This window comes from Lytechinus variegatus, chromosome 18 (genome assembly GCF_018143015.1).
Source record: "Lytechinus variegatus isolate NC3 chromosome 18, Lvar_3.0, whole genome shotgun sequence".
In the NCBI taxonomy this organism is placed as follows: Eukaryota; Metazoa; Echinodermata; class Echinoidea; order Temnopleuroida; family Toxopneustidae; genus Lytechinus; species Lytechinus variegatus.
In genome coordinates, this window is record NC_054757.1 from 23,426,302 (window position 1) to 23,438,199 (window position 11,898).

At 38.4% G+C, this 11,898-nt stretch overlaps 1 protein-coding gene across 3 annotated transcripts; it reads left to right on the forward strand.

The window, feature by feature from the left end:
• Positions 1-1,011: 1,011 nt before the first annotated feature.
• LOC121432258 (protein phosphatase 1K, mitochondrial-like) lies at positions 1,012-7,586 on the forward strand. Of its 3 annotated transcripts, none has more exons than XM_041630119.1 (5): positions 1,012-1,035; positions 3,758-4,325; positions 4,757-4,955; positions 5,478-5,595; positions 6,856-7,586. In XM_041630119.1, exons 2-5 carry the CDS (start codon positions 3,773-3,775, stop codon positions 7,111-7,113), a joined length of 1,128 nt encoding a protein of 375 aa, XP_041486053.1. In that variant the 5' UTR covers positions 1,012-1,035; positions 3,758-3,772; the 3' UTR covers positions 7,114-7,586. The 3 variants fall into 3 exon arrangements, with proteins under 3 accessions (XP_041486053.1, XP_041486052.1, XP_041486051.1); XM_041630118.1 differs by having other exon boundaries at positions 1,020-1,035; positions 3,729-4,325; XM_041630117.1 differs by lacking the exon at positions 1,012-1,035 and adding an exon at positions 2,179-2,370.
• Positions 7,587-11,898: the final 4,312 nt, after the last annotated feature.

Below are 11,898 nucleotides of genomic sequence, written 5' to 3' on the forward strand. Positions count from 1 at the left end.
AAGAAATAATGGCTATAGACCTACGCGATATTCAAATTCCTCATATACCGGTATATACTGTGCGTCCCAGAATAAACGAAACCGAGATTGATCGATGATTTATTTTATCATAACTTATTCTTAATCAAATTTCATAAATGACCCATTATTTTAAAGCTTAGGGTCTCCTCATTCATTTAAAGAAATCAATATAACCCATACGTCATGCATGAATACGTAAAAACAATTTAAAGAGAGGAAACCAAAAAGTCATTTGGCGAGCGATATATGACATTCTCTTTAAAATTTACATATTCGATAAGTTCATTTCCTGCCCTTTCATATGACACCACAACCAATAAAAATGCTTCAGAAATAAGAAAGTTATGTTCGTTTGAAACAGTGCTTGCATTCCAATAATTTCATTCGATAAACGATATGTTTGACTGTAATGCTTTCCTCGCACTATACAGAGATAAAAGAATTTATGCATGGATGATCGGTAATGAAAGGAACTGGTTGGTCGATGTTAATCAAGCGAGCTGAAAATGACTATCAAACGAGTTTGCTGAATGAAATTATTGAATTGCAAGTACTTGTTAAAATGAACGTAACTTTCTTATTTCTGAGACATCTTTATTGGTTATTGGTTGTGGTGTCATATGAAAGGGCAGGAAATGAACTTTCTGAATTAGTGAATATGTAAATTTTAAAGAAAATTTCGCTCGCCAAACGACTTTTTGGTTTCCTCTCTTCAAATAGTTTTTACTTAGTAACTTACTCATGCCTGATGTACGGGTCATACTGATTTCCTCATATAAAAGAAGAGACCATAAGCTTTAAAATGATGGGTCATTTATGAAATCTGATGAAGAATAAGTTATGATAAATCATCGATCAATCACGGTTTCGTTTATTCTGGGACGCAATATATATACTTTTAATTTCAAAAACATTTTGTTTGTTTTCCGATACCCCCCCAAAGAGGATCACGGATGGGTCATTCATAATAATCAACGAATTGTATTTCTGTGAATACAATAGATAAAGTTCGAGGTGAGATTATGATTTCATATCAAATTTAGCTGTAGTTTGTTGATCGAAAGTTGTAAAAAAGGGTGTTACATTTTAATTTTGGCACTGTTATACTGCCGCCTCGCCCACTCATCTCTACAGACGAATATTTCCTCGTCGGACTGACTGAGTGTGACAGGTCGCGGCACTCGCAATGTCTGTTGCTTGGGCTGTGGGGGGCAAGGCTTAGCTGTCGCGGTGCAGAATCCCAGCCCAGCGAAGCGGGGGATGGGGGCCTGCCCTTGGCCTTGATCTGTCGGTTGGGTTCGCGACTGCGACTGGTCATGCTGGTGATTTCTTGACTAACTTAGTGAGATTGAGACTGGGCTGGAGCTACATTTTACCAGGACAGCCATTTTAAAATCTAACGCTAACATCTAGCCACCTAACTCGCCAACAAAACAATTAGGCCTACCTAGGTCCTAGCAGTTTTTTCTACCTTTGAGTTCCTAACACCAAGTGTCTACCGAGGAGACTACTACTAGGGCGTGAAACAGGCCCTAAACGAACAACAACAACAATTTTAAAATGAAAAGTGTTGCAAAGGTGTACGGTCTAGGGAGAGCCTAATCATGTAACCCAGGGAACTCCCGCCCGCGGGCGGGAGCCCAGGATCTTACGTGTAAAGGCATACTCACCTGACAAGCGTGAAGTATGGTCAAAATAATTCTCCGAATGAATAGTTAAAACAGAAATAAAGCACTTACCACGATTATATGAATGAAGCCAGGTCTAACGAGTGGCAGTTTTTCTGACATCTGGGCACAGACTGGAACCTCAAAAAACGAAAAGTTTTCTCCTTCTACCCCCGTCTCGATCGGCCATTTTTGTTATGAATTGTAACAAAATGGCTGATCGAAACGGGGGTAGAAGGAGAGAACTTTTCGTTTTTTGAGGTTCCAGTCTGTGCCCAGATGTCAGAAAAACTGCCACTCGTTGGACCATCATCCATATAATCGTGGTAACTGGTAAGTGCTTGATTTCTGTTTTGACTATTTATTCGGAGAATTATTTTGACCATGCTTCATGCTTGTCAGGTGAGTATGCCAAATTGCACGTAAGATCCTGGGCTCCCGCCCGCGTAGTGGGCGGGATTTCCCTGGGTTACTAATCATGCTGCTATTCAGATGATTAATAGCAATCTCGAGACACCTGTCATTTGTCACTAGTCACTACACTAGTGCGACTGCGAGGCCGAGTTTACATGTAGTAGTATTACCTTTAAGGTCAAAGATACTAAGGTGAAGATCGGACACTTCAGTGATTTTTTGAAATGCCCGATAAATGCTCATAGGGAAGGACGCCCACTTGCATAGAGTTAATAAACCATCCCACATTGGCACGCTGCTATGTATAAAAGTTAAAAAGATATGGGGAAAATGAGAAAGGGGATTGATTTTGGAGAGGGCTCAAGGCCAGGGCGGTGCATGGGCATAATTCCACCTTTTATTACCCACAAACCTCTTGAATATATTCATCTCCAAAAATTTGAAGAAATATTTTTTTAAAATGTAAAAGTTGTCTATTCCTTCACCCCTTCACCATTTCTCTCATGTTTTGTACACAACCACTCACACATGCATGCAAGGTTAGCTACTAACCTTGCACAACGCATGTGTTTGAGAATGGATTTTTACATTTACCTTCATCGCACGAATGTGAATGAATAATATGCAATGTGCCAAAACTTACATTTATTCTAACCAAGGGAGCTCGGACTTGTGAAGCCCAGGACTCGTCCGTGTAATGCTAGTGAGTCATATACTCTCCAAAATGAGGTAGAATGGGGTCGCAATAGCCCTCCAAATTAAAGGGGAAAAATCAATTATGCACTTACCTCGATAATATGGATGAAGGTCTATCGTGACCCGGGGGGGGGGGGCACTCAGTATATAATGCATATTGGGTATGTGCCGCGGAGGGGACCACCATTTTTACACTCAAATTTGCGTTCCAAGGCCTAGCATTTTTGTCTTATTGAGAAAAAGAACAAAAAAAGCCGCTCCAAGGCATAGCATTTTCTTATCGAGAAAAAAATCCGCTTCAAAGCTTCGCATATTTTTCGTTACGCCGTTCCGATCGCATTGATCTGCTACAATGAGCCACAATTTTGGTGAAAAGCGGCCGCAGAGCTCACCCGGCGGAGGCCGCGCTAGCTGCATGACCGTTCCATAGGGATGCATATACGCGCTCACACGCTGGCGATCCGTTCCAAGGACCCCCGTTTTCACAAACATTTGTCGTTCCGAAGCCCGTTCCGAGGACCCTCCTTTTTACAATAAGCCCGCTCCGAGGCTCCTGTTTTTTGTCTCGCCTGCGGCACACCCCCACCATTTTTCGGGTCGAGTGCCCCCCCCCCCCCCCCCCCGGGATCGTGACACAGAATCCTGACATCGAGGCACAAACTGGACCCTCAAAAAAAAAGGAGAACGTCTATGTAGCATTCGTTTTAGTATCGATCGGCCATTTTGTTTTCAATTTTAGCACACTAATAGTAGCATACATGTATATTGTCTTTCTTTATGATTGAAATGATGCATAATTTATTACTTTCCCCTATTTTCTTATTTTAAAGCTTTGTCAGGGGACACTCTGCCCACTGATCTAACTTATCTAACATGGATCTATATTTTGGTAACTGCCTTCACCACTTCCCATATCTTTTATTCACACAGGCTCATGGTTTTTTCATGTCTCATTTCAGTTGTGTCCAACTAACATGGTCATCATGCTACAAAGGAACTTTACCATGTTAAGGAAACTCTTGTTATTGGACAATAGCACAATACTAAAAGTGCTTCAAAACAACATACGAAACACGACTTTGTCAGAGATCAGATGCAGTCACAGATTAAGTTGCTCAGTGAATGCAGCATCCGCAAGATACAGTTCATCCAGTCGTGGGGTCAACTGGGATAACTTTGGAATCTGGGGCAACAGGATCGAAGAGCCCATCCTTTTACAGCAAAGCATCAAACATGGTATCCCCATACCAAAAATATCTGTTGGGCGCATCGGAAAGGAATCCCTCACCGGTCGCAGGGCAGAGAACGAGGATCGGATATGCATCAAGGAACTCCGTCCAAACCTTCTTTATGTTGGTATCTTTGATGGACATGCTGGATCCATGGCAGTGGACTATGTGCATCATAATCTGGAGTTTCATCTCAACTTTTGGTTGGAAAGAGAGTATGATTTACAGATTGTCCTGAAGAAAGCCTTTGAGGATCTGAACAATAAGCTGACACGCTATCTCTACATTCATTACCCAGGTACACAAAGTAGCCTAGGTTTATACTGTAATATTTTGGAAAGTAATAACAGAAAGAGGAACGGGGGGGGGGGGGGTAGAGAAATCATAGTATAGTTTGACTCTTATCACTCTGGTTATATTTTATGATATACAATGACTATGTTTTTTTACTTTATTTGAGATGTAAATTCCATTTTTAAGGTTAAACCTTTGTTTCAAGAAATAATTATTTGTAAGTGCTGTGACCTTATTGAATTTCAATTTCTTGTATAACATCTATTAAGGATTTGGGCAAGACTATTAAGACAGTTCTTTTAGATTATACATTTATAGGCATTCAACACTGAAGAAAGAAAGAATGTGAAGCTTTCATCAATTTTTAGCCTCTTGGAACACTTTGTTAACTGGTATTGCATTAAGTATCTAAACTTTTTTGTCTCTCCAATACAGAACCTGAGCATGAGCATTCAGGTTCAACGGCTACTGTGGCACTGCTAAGGAATGGAAATGAGCTTGTGTTAGGCAATCTGGGTGATAGTCGTGCCATTCTCTGTCGTAATGGGAAGGCGTTGAGATTGACTAATGACCATGATCCAGAGTACAATACTAAAGAAAAGGAAAGGATCAAAGCGTCTGATGGATACATCACGTAAGATTCTAGACAAATACCCTTTTCATAAACACCAATACCATTATGGCATATTACTGATCACATCGGAAAGAAAGCATATTTTGAAGCCTTTTATATATATTTCTTTTATGTATATGAAAATATGAAAAAAAGGGTCAACCCTATAACGGTTCTCTAAAAAGCCAATGTGTGTTTTTTTAAAAGTAGTGCGTCTTCCATCTATGCAACACAAGAAATTGTTTGTCCCCACAAAAGAAAGTTAAATAGCATAGTTATGAATTGAAATAGGTCACAGAATATCACAGAATTCTGGATCTCAATTTGTCAAATTAAAATAACGATGTGAAATTTCAGACTTTGTGAAAAACAAGAAAATCTGGAGAACAATAAATCAATCACAGCATGACTCTCCTTCCAGCTTTACAAACACCCATTCCTATTTCATTTTTTGTTGTGAAAACCGTGCAATGCTAATCTTTGATGTACTCGATTTGTAATATTACTTTTCTCTATATTTTCCATTGAATGTTTGTTATACAGCTGGAACAGTCTTGGAAAGCCCCTTGTGAATGGTATATTGACCATGACTAGGAGCTTTGGTGACGTCACCCTTAAGAGATATGGAGTCATTGCAACACCAGAAACAAGATCATTAGAGGTAAGCATTTGGTAAATTGCCAGTTGGTCTACACACATTCTCCATTTGGCCTCATCTCACATCGTTTATTCTCCATCTACAAAAAGTTCATATACTAACCATTTGGTCTACTTGTCATTTAGCCATTCACAATTTGCCAAATTTCTGGTTCGGCTTTGCTCTCTTTGTCTACTATCTTCTCTTAGATATGAAGATTATATGGCAATTTGACCAATTTAATAGAAACCAAATGGATTAGCCCATGTGGTATTATACTGTCTGAGAATTAGACCATCTGCAAGTAGACCAAGTGGGTTTAGCCATGATGGTGTTAGACCATCTTAGAAGCTGTCACCTGTTGTAGACCAAGTGTTTGTAACAGCCGTATTTTCATGAACAATTTTTGCAAATCTTAAGGCGACCGCACACCTTACGATTGGTCTGTGACCCGATATCAGAATAAAACGTCGTAGAATTTGATGCCGATATTGAGACTTGGAAAAACTTACTGTGTAATGTTCTAAATCATCGTACGAATACCAATGTTCAAATCTGTGCCTATGCTATCATCCTTAGAATAAAAGCAAATTTAATATGTGGTCGTAATGACGCCATATCATATTCAAAATTGTTATATTAGTATTCCAATTAATTTTAACCTCAAAACGATATATGTTCCATTCACATTTTCAGAAAATTAGCAAAATGCAGTTTTTTTCCAAAATCGGATCGCAAACAGTCGTAAAGTGTGCGGTGGCCTTTATGCATATATGGCTTGAATGATGTCACACTCTCACCAATTCCTTATGCATTTCATTACTGGTATATATGAAATATGTGGATTCTAATAGCCTTGGTTATAGAGAAGCTCTTCAATTATTCACAATGATCTTCAATAATGATGATTTTACATTTTCATTCATCTATACTCAATTGAAAGATGAAAAACAAACATTCCAATTGCAATTAAAATACAAATTTTGTCGTGTTGATATCAGTAAAGGAGTCGATACATTGTCAGAGTATTTAAGTTGATGTAATAAATGATTAAAACAATTTGGAGTTGAACAAGGAGGTGGAGAATACTAATAACCACCGTTGTAGATCTTTCTAATCTGCTGTCACAATTAAAAGATATTTCTCTTCAAGGGCTTTTCAATGGTATTGCCATTCTATTCTAACACTATCATTCATTTGTTTGTTCCTTTGTTCGTTCATTCATTCATCCATTCATCCATTCATTTCAAGATTTAAAAAAATGCTAATTCCATTATTTTTAAGGTAAAGCACGGACGAGATAGCTTCCTAGTCTTCTGCACTGACGGTGTTCACTTTGTGATGAATGATCAAGAGATGTGCGATTCCATCAGTCTATGTCATAACGCTCACGAGGCTGCTAGCTTTATATGTGATCAAGCCCTTCAGTTCGGCAGTGAGGACAATGCTAGTGTGATCGTAGTTCCCCTGGGGCAGTGGGGACGTGACAATGGACCCACCCTGATACACAGTCTCAGATGGCAAGGCCGATCAGGAGCTTGATGTTGGATAAAAATCTCTATCTTCGTCTGTTAAAATGGTGCATTTTTAATCCAGTGCATGAAGTATATGCATTTTGGATAAATAGCTTTAATTGCTGTGTAATGCAGGGATAACTAGCATCTGGAAAATTGAAAAGCATCTCATCAACATTCGTAGTCTGACCTTTTTTTCTCGATTTTGATTGGCTGATAATCACAGTTCCTATGGTAACTGTCAGATAAAATATATAGTGTAGGATAAAATGTCCTTTAGTGAAACACTCTCATGAGGAGATTTCATCAATAATTGTCATCTGCCAAGTGCTTCAAATCAAAATCAAGGAGGGTTATTATATAATAATAATACGGTAAGTACCATTTCAATAGTGCTTAATGCAATGTTTCTATCAAAGCACTGCATGCTATTACCACAGCTTTAGCACGGCTATCCTGATCGGACGCTCAAGCATTCAAGGAATTCCTTCCCACCAGGTACCCATCATCTACACCTGAGTAGAGAGTGGCAAATGTAAATAAATGCCTTGCCAAAGGACATGAGTGTTGTCATATGGCAATCCTTGATTTTGATTTGCTATGAAGTACAGGTCACATGAAACACCTATGGTCTGAAACTCTGAGTCTGTGCTGTAATTAGAAGAACCTACAAATTTCACAAAATTTATTTACACTGTATCAGTGTTAACTTTTCTCAGGCTGTGATGATGAAAATAGATAGTTGTTTTAAAAGAAATTTATTTATAATTTAACTGACAAATTTACTAATAATTTTAATCTATGCCATTAGTTCTTTGCATCCTATTTAACTATCTGCACTAAAGTTCAACTCAAGCACAATTTGACTAAGCATTAGCATTATCACAATGCTCCACACGGACATCATTGTGTATTTTCACGATTACATGTCAGTAAACCAAAACAGTTGAACTTTTGACGAAGACTACGCTGTCACTGAGCTACATGTATCCAGTAAGCCACCATATTGTCCATTAGTAATGTGTGTAAGCTTAGCCATCCCATGAAAGGTGGCTCTTGATTGGCTTCTGCCATATTGGTTGCTGATAAGTATCAAGCTGCTTTGCAACTCGTTAGTGTACACTGTACATAGTCTTTTGCCATTAGACCATATATACTATACTTAAGGAGGCCTTGACAAAATTCTATACATGTATTTTAAGTACACCTGGGGCCCATCTTACAAAGAGTTGCGATTGGTCCAATCAATCTCAACTATGGAAAGCCAGCAAAGTCAACATATAAAATGCATGTTTATTTATAAAAAAAATCTAAACATGAATGTATATCCATAAAGTCATTGATTTCTTGACAATTTGGTGTTATCTCCTTTGTTTACAAAGGAAATTTTTCTGTAGAAAAAATGATGACACTGATAAATTTCCATAGAGTTATGATTGATTCGATCAAACATAACTCTTGGTAAGACAGGGCCCTGAAGTTAAGAACACAGGCTCTTGTACTTTGTTCAGGGTACAATTCATTGTTTTCACAACATGGCATGGTTGACAAGAAAACAGCAAATGTTACTCTGTATGTAGTGTCAATGACATATTCAACTTTGTTTCTTTCATAACCCTGGGTAGTTTTATAAAGCTGTTCAGATAACTTTGCACACAACTGCAACATGTTCTTGGGAGCTACATGTTATCAGATTCTCAATTATTATTTATTCCCCATCAGCAGAAGTTGCAATCTGGGGCCTGCTGCAGAAAGAGTTGCGTTAAAACGCAAGTAAAAAAAATAAATCGCAAGTCCCTAATGCGTGCTGTTGATTGGTTGAAAATCAAGTTGCGCATGATTTTTGTCTCACCTGCGAAGCAAAGTGAGACTATAGGCGCCGCTTTTCCGATGGCGGCGGCGGCGTCAACATCAAATCTTAACCTGAGGTTAAGTTTTTGAAATGACATCATAACTTAGAAAGTATATGGACCTAGTTAATAAAACTTGGCCATAAGGTTAATCAAGTATTACTGAACATCCTGCATGAGTTTCACGTCACATGACCAAGGTCAAAGGTCATTTAGGGTCAATGAACTTTGGACGAATTGGGGATATCTGTTGAATTCCCATCATAACTTTAAAAGTTTATGGATCTGATTCATGAAACTTGGACATAATAGTAATCAAGCATCACTGAACATTTTGTGCAAGTTTCAGGTCACATGATCAAGGTCAAAGGTCATTTAGGGTCAATGAACTTTGGCCGAATTGGGGATATCTGTTGAATTCCCATCATAACTTTGAAAGTTTATGGATCTGATTCATGAAACTTGGACATAATAGTAATCAAGCATCACTGAACATTTTGTGCAAGTTTCAGGTCTCATGATTAAGGTCAAAGGTCATTTAGGGTCAATGAACTTTGGCCGAATCGGGGGTATCTGTTGAATTACCATCATAACTTTGAAAGTTTATGGATCTGATTCATGAAACTTGGACATAATAGTAATCAAGCATCACTGAACATTTTGTGCAAGTTTCAGGTCACATGATCAAGGTCAAAGGTCATTTAGGGTCAATGAACTTTGGCCGAATTGGGGATATCTGTTGAATTCCCATCATAACTTTGAAAGTTTATGGATCTGATTCATGAAACTTGGACATAATAGTAATCAAGCATCACTGAACATTTTGTGCAAGTTTCAGGTCTCATGATTAAGGTCAAAGGTCATTTAGGGTCAATGAACTTTGGCCGAATCGGGGGTATCTGTTGAATTACCATCATAACTTTGAAAGTTTATTGGTCTAGTTCGTTAAACTTGGACATTAGAGTAACCAAGTATCACTGAACATCCTGTGCGTGTTTCAGGTCACATGTCCAAGGTCAAAGGTCAATGAACTTTAGCCGAATTGGGTGTATCTGTTGAATTACCATCATAACTTTGAAAGTTTATGGATCTGATTCATGAAACTTGTACATAAGAGTAATCAAGTATCACTGAACATCCTGTTCCAGTTTCAGGTCACATGATCAAGGTCAAAGGTCATGTAAGGTCAATGAACTTTGGCCATGTTGGGGTTTTTTGTTGAATAACCATCATATCTCTGTAAGATTATTGGTCTAGTTCATAAAAAGAGGACATAAGAGTAACCATGTATCACTGAACATCTTGTGCGAGTTAGAGTAGTATGCAAAGTCAGCACTGCTGCTATATTGAACCGCGTGATGCAGGTGAGACGGCCAGAGGCATTCCACTTGTATAAAGTTGCGATTGATTGCAACTCTTTCTGCAATGGGCCCCTGATCTTTACATATTCAGATTCTTTTTATTGATTGAAGTTGAATTCAGTCCAACTTTGTGGAAAGTCTTGTACTGACCACACAGACATTGTTAGCACTAACAAAGTACTAGACTCAGTCACATCTTTCAGATTGTGATGTCAAACATTGATCCAAGATGTAAATAATGTGTTGTGGCATTAAGTTTCTCTCTTACATTACCGGTTGTAGAAGGACCTCTGTTAGCTCATCATTATCAATAACAGTGTTTCTTTTTCGGCTGGTACAAGGGAATTTAGGGTAGCTCAGAAGCACAAGAACATGTTACCATGTCATGTGTATCAAAAGTTGTGCGTAAATTGTGTGAACAGCTTCATGGAAACCATCTTGTGGGGTTAGTCACATTTATAAATTCAATCTTAAGGCCCTGTCACTCTGTTCTATGCAAGCCTTGCATGTGACTTGTGGGTAACTATTTTTGCCGATGCAGGCTGCTCGCATTGACGGTTATCTGGCTGCTATCTCATGCAGTTGCCCGCAGGAGCGCTCGCAAGTCTGATTTGCATGTAGGAAAGATTTTAACATGCTCAAAACTTTGTTGTTGGAGAGATAATAACAATAGCTGGATTTATAAAGCGCTTTTTGCCTGAGGATACAAAGCGCATGCTATTATTACCCCGGCTTTAGCTCGAGCTACCACCACCGGCGCTCAGTGCATGCAAGGAATAATTTTGCCAGGTACCCATTCACCTCACCTGGTTCAAGTGCAGCACAGTGTGGATGAATTTCTTGCTGAAGGAAAACATGCCTTGGCTAGGTTTTAAACCCAGGACCCTCTGTTCGAAAGGCGAGAATCAGAACCACTAGACCATGACACACCCAGGCAATCACCTGCAAGGCTTGCACGAAACGATGTGACAGAACCTTAAATCAAGTTATCATACTGTGCTGTGGATAGTACATTACTTGGTTTATATTGACCCTTGTGGCTGTTTCATAAAACTGTTTATAAACTTTTTGCATGACTTTACACTTGACTGGAACATGTTTTTAAGTGCCAACTCAGCTACAAAGAGATATATTATTTAGCACAAGAAAGGATCACCAGTCATTTGTAACTTGTCATCAGGTTTATGAGACATTGATTCACCACATAATGAATCTTGAGGCATCACACACAACCATTCTGTTATATCATATTGCCATTCATTGCCTAACATAAATTTGTAGATTTATAATTTAATTGATATTTTGATATGCTGCTTTATAATTATGAAGAAGGAAAAGAGGAGAACTTGCATTTCTACTTGATATTATAGTGTTTTATTTTGCAATTAATTCTACCTAGTTTTTGTATACATGTATCCTTGCATCTATCTCTTTTGATTTCATTTGTTCATAAAATGATGATTTAATCTTCATTCTGTGTTACAAAGTATATTCCTAGTACGCAATATATTTCATATTAATTCATTTCATCTGTTCTTCCTTCTCCCCTTATCTTTCTATTCTTACCTCCTCTCTGTCTTCTCTTACCGCCTTTCTTATTTT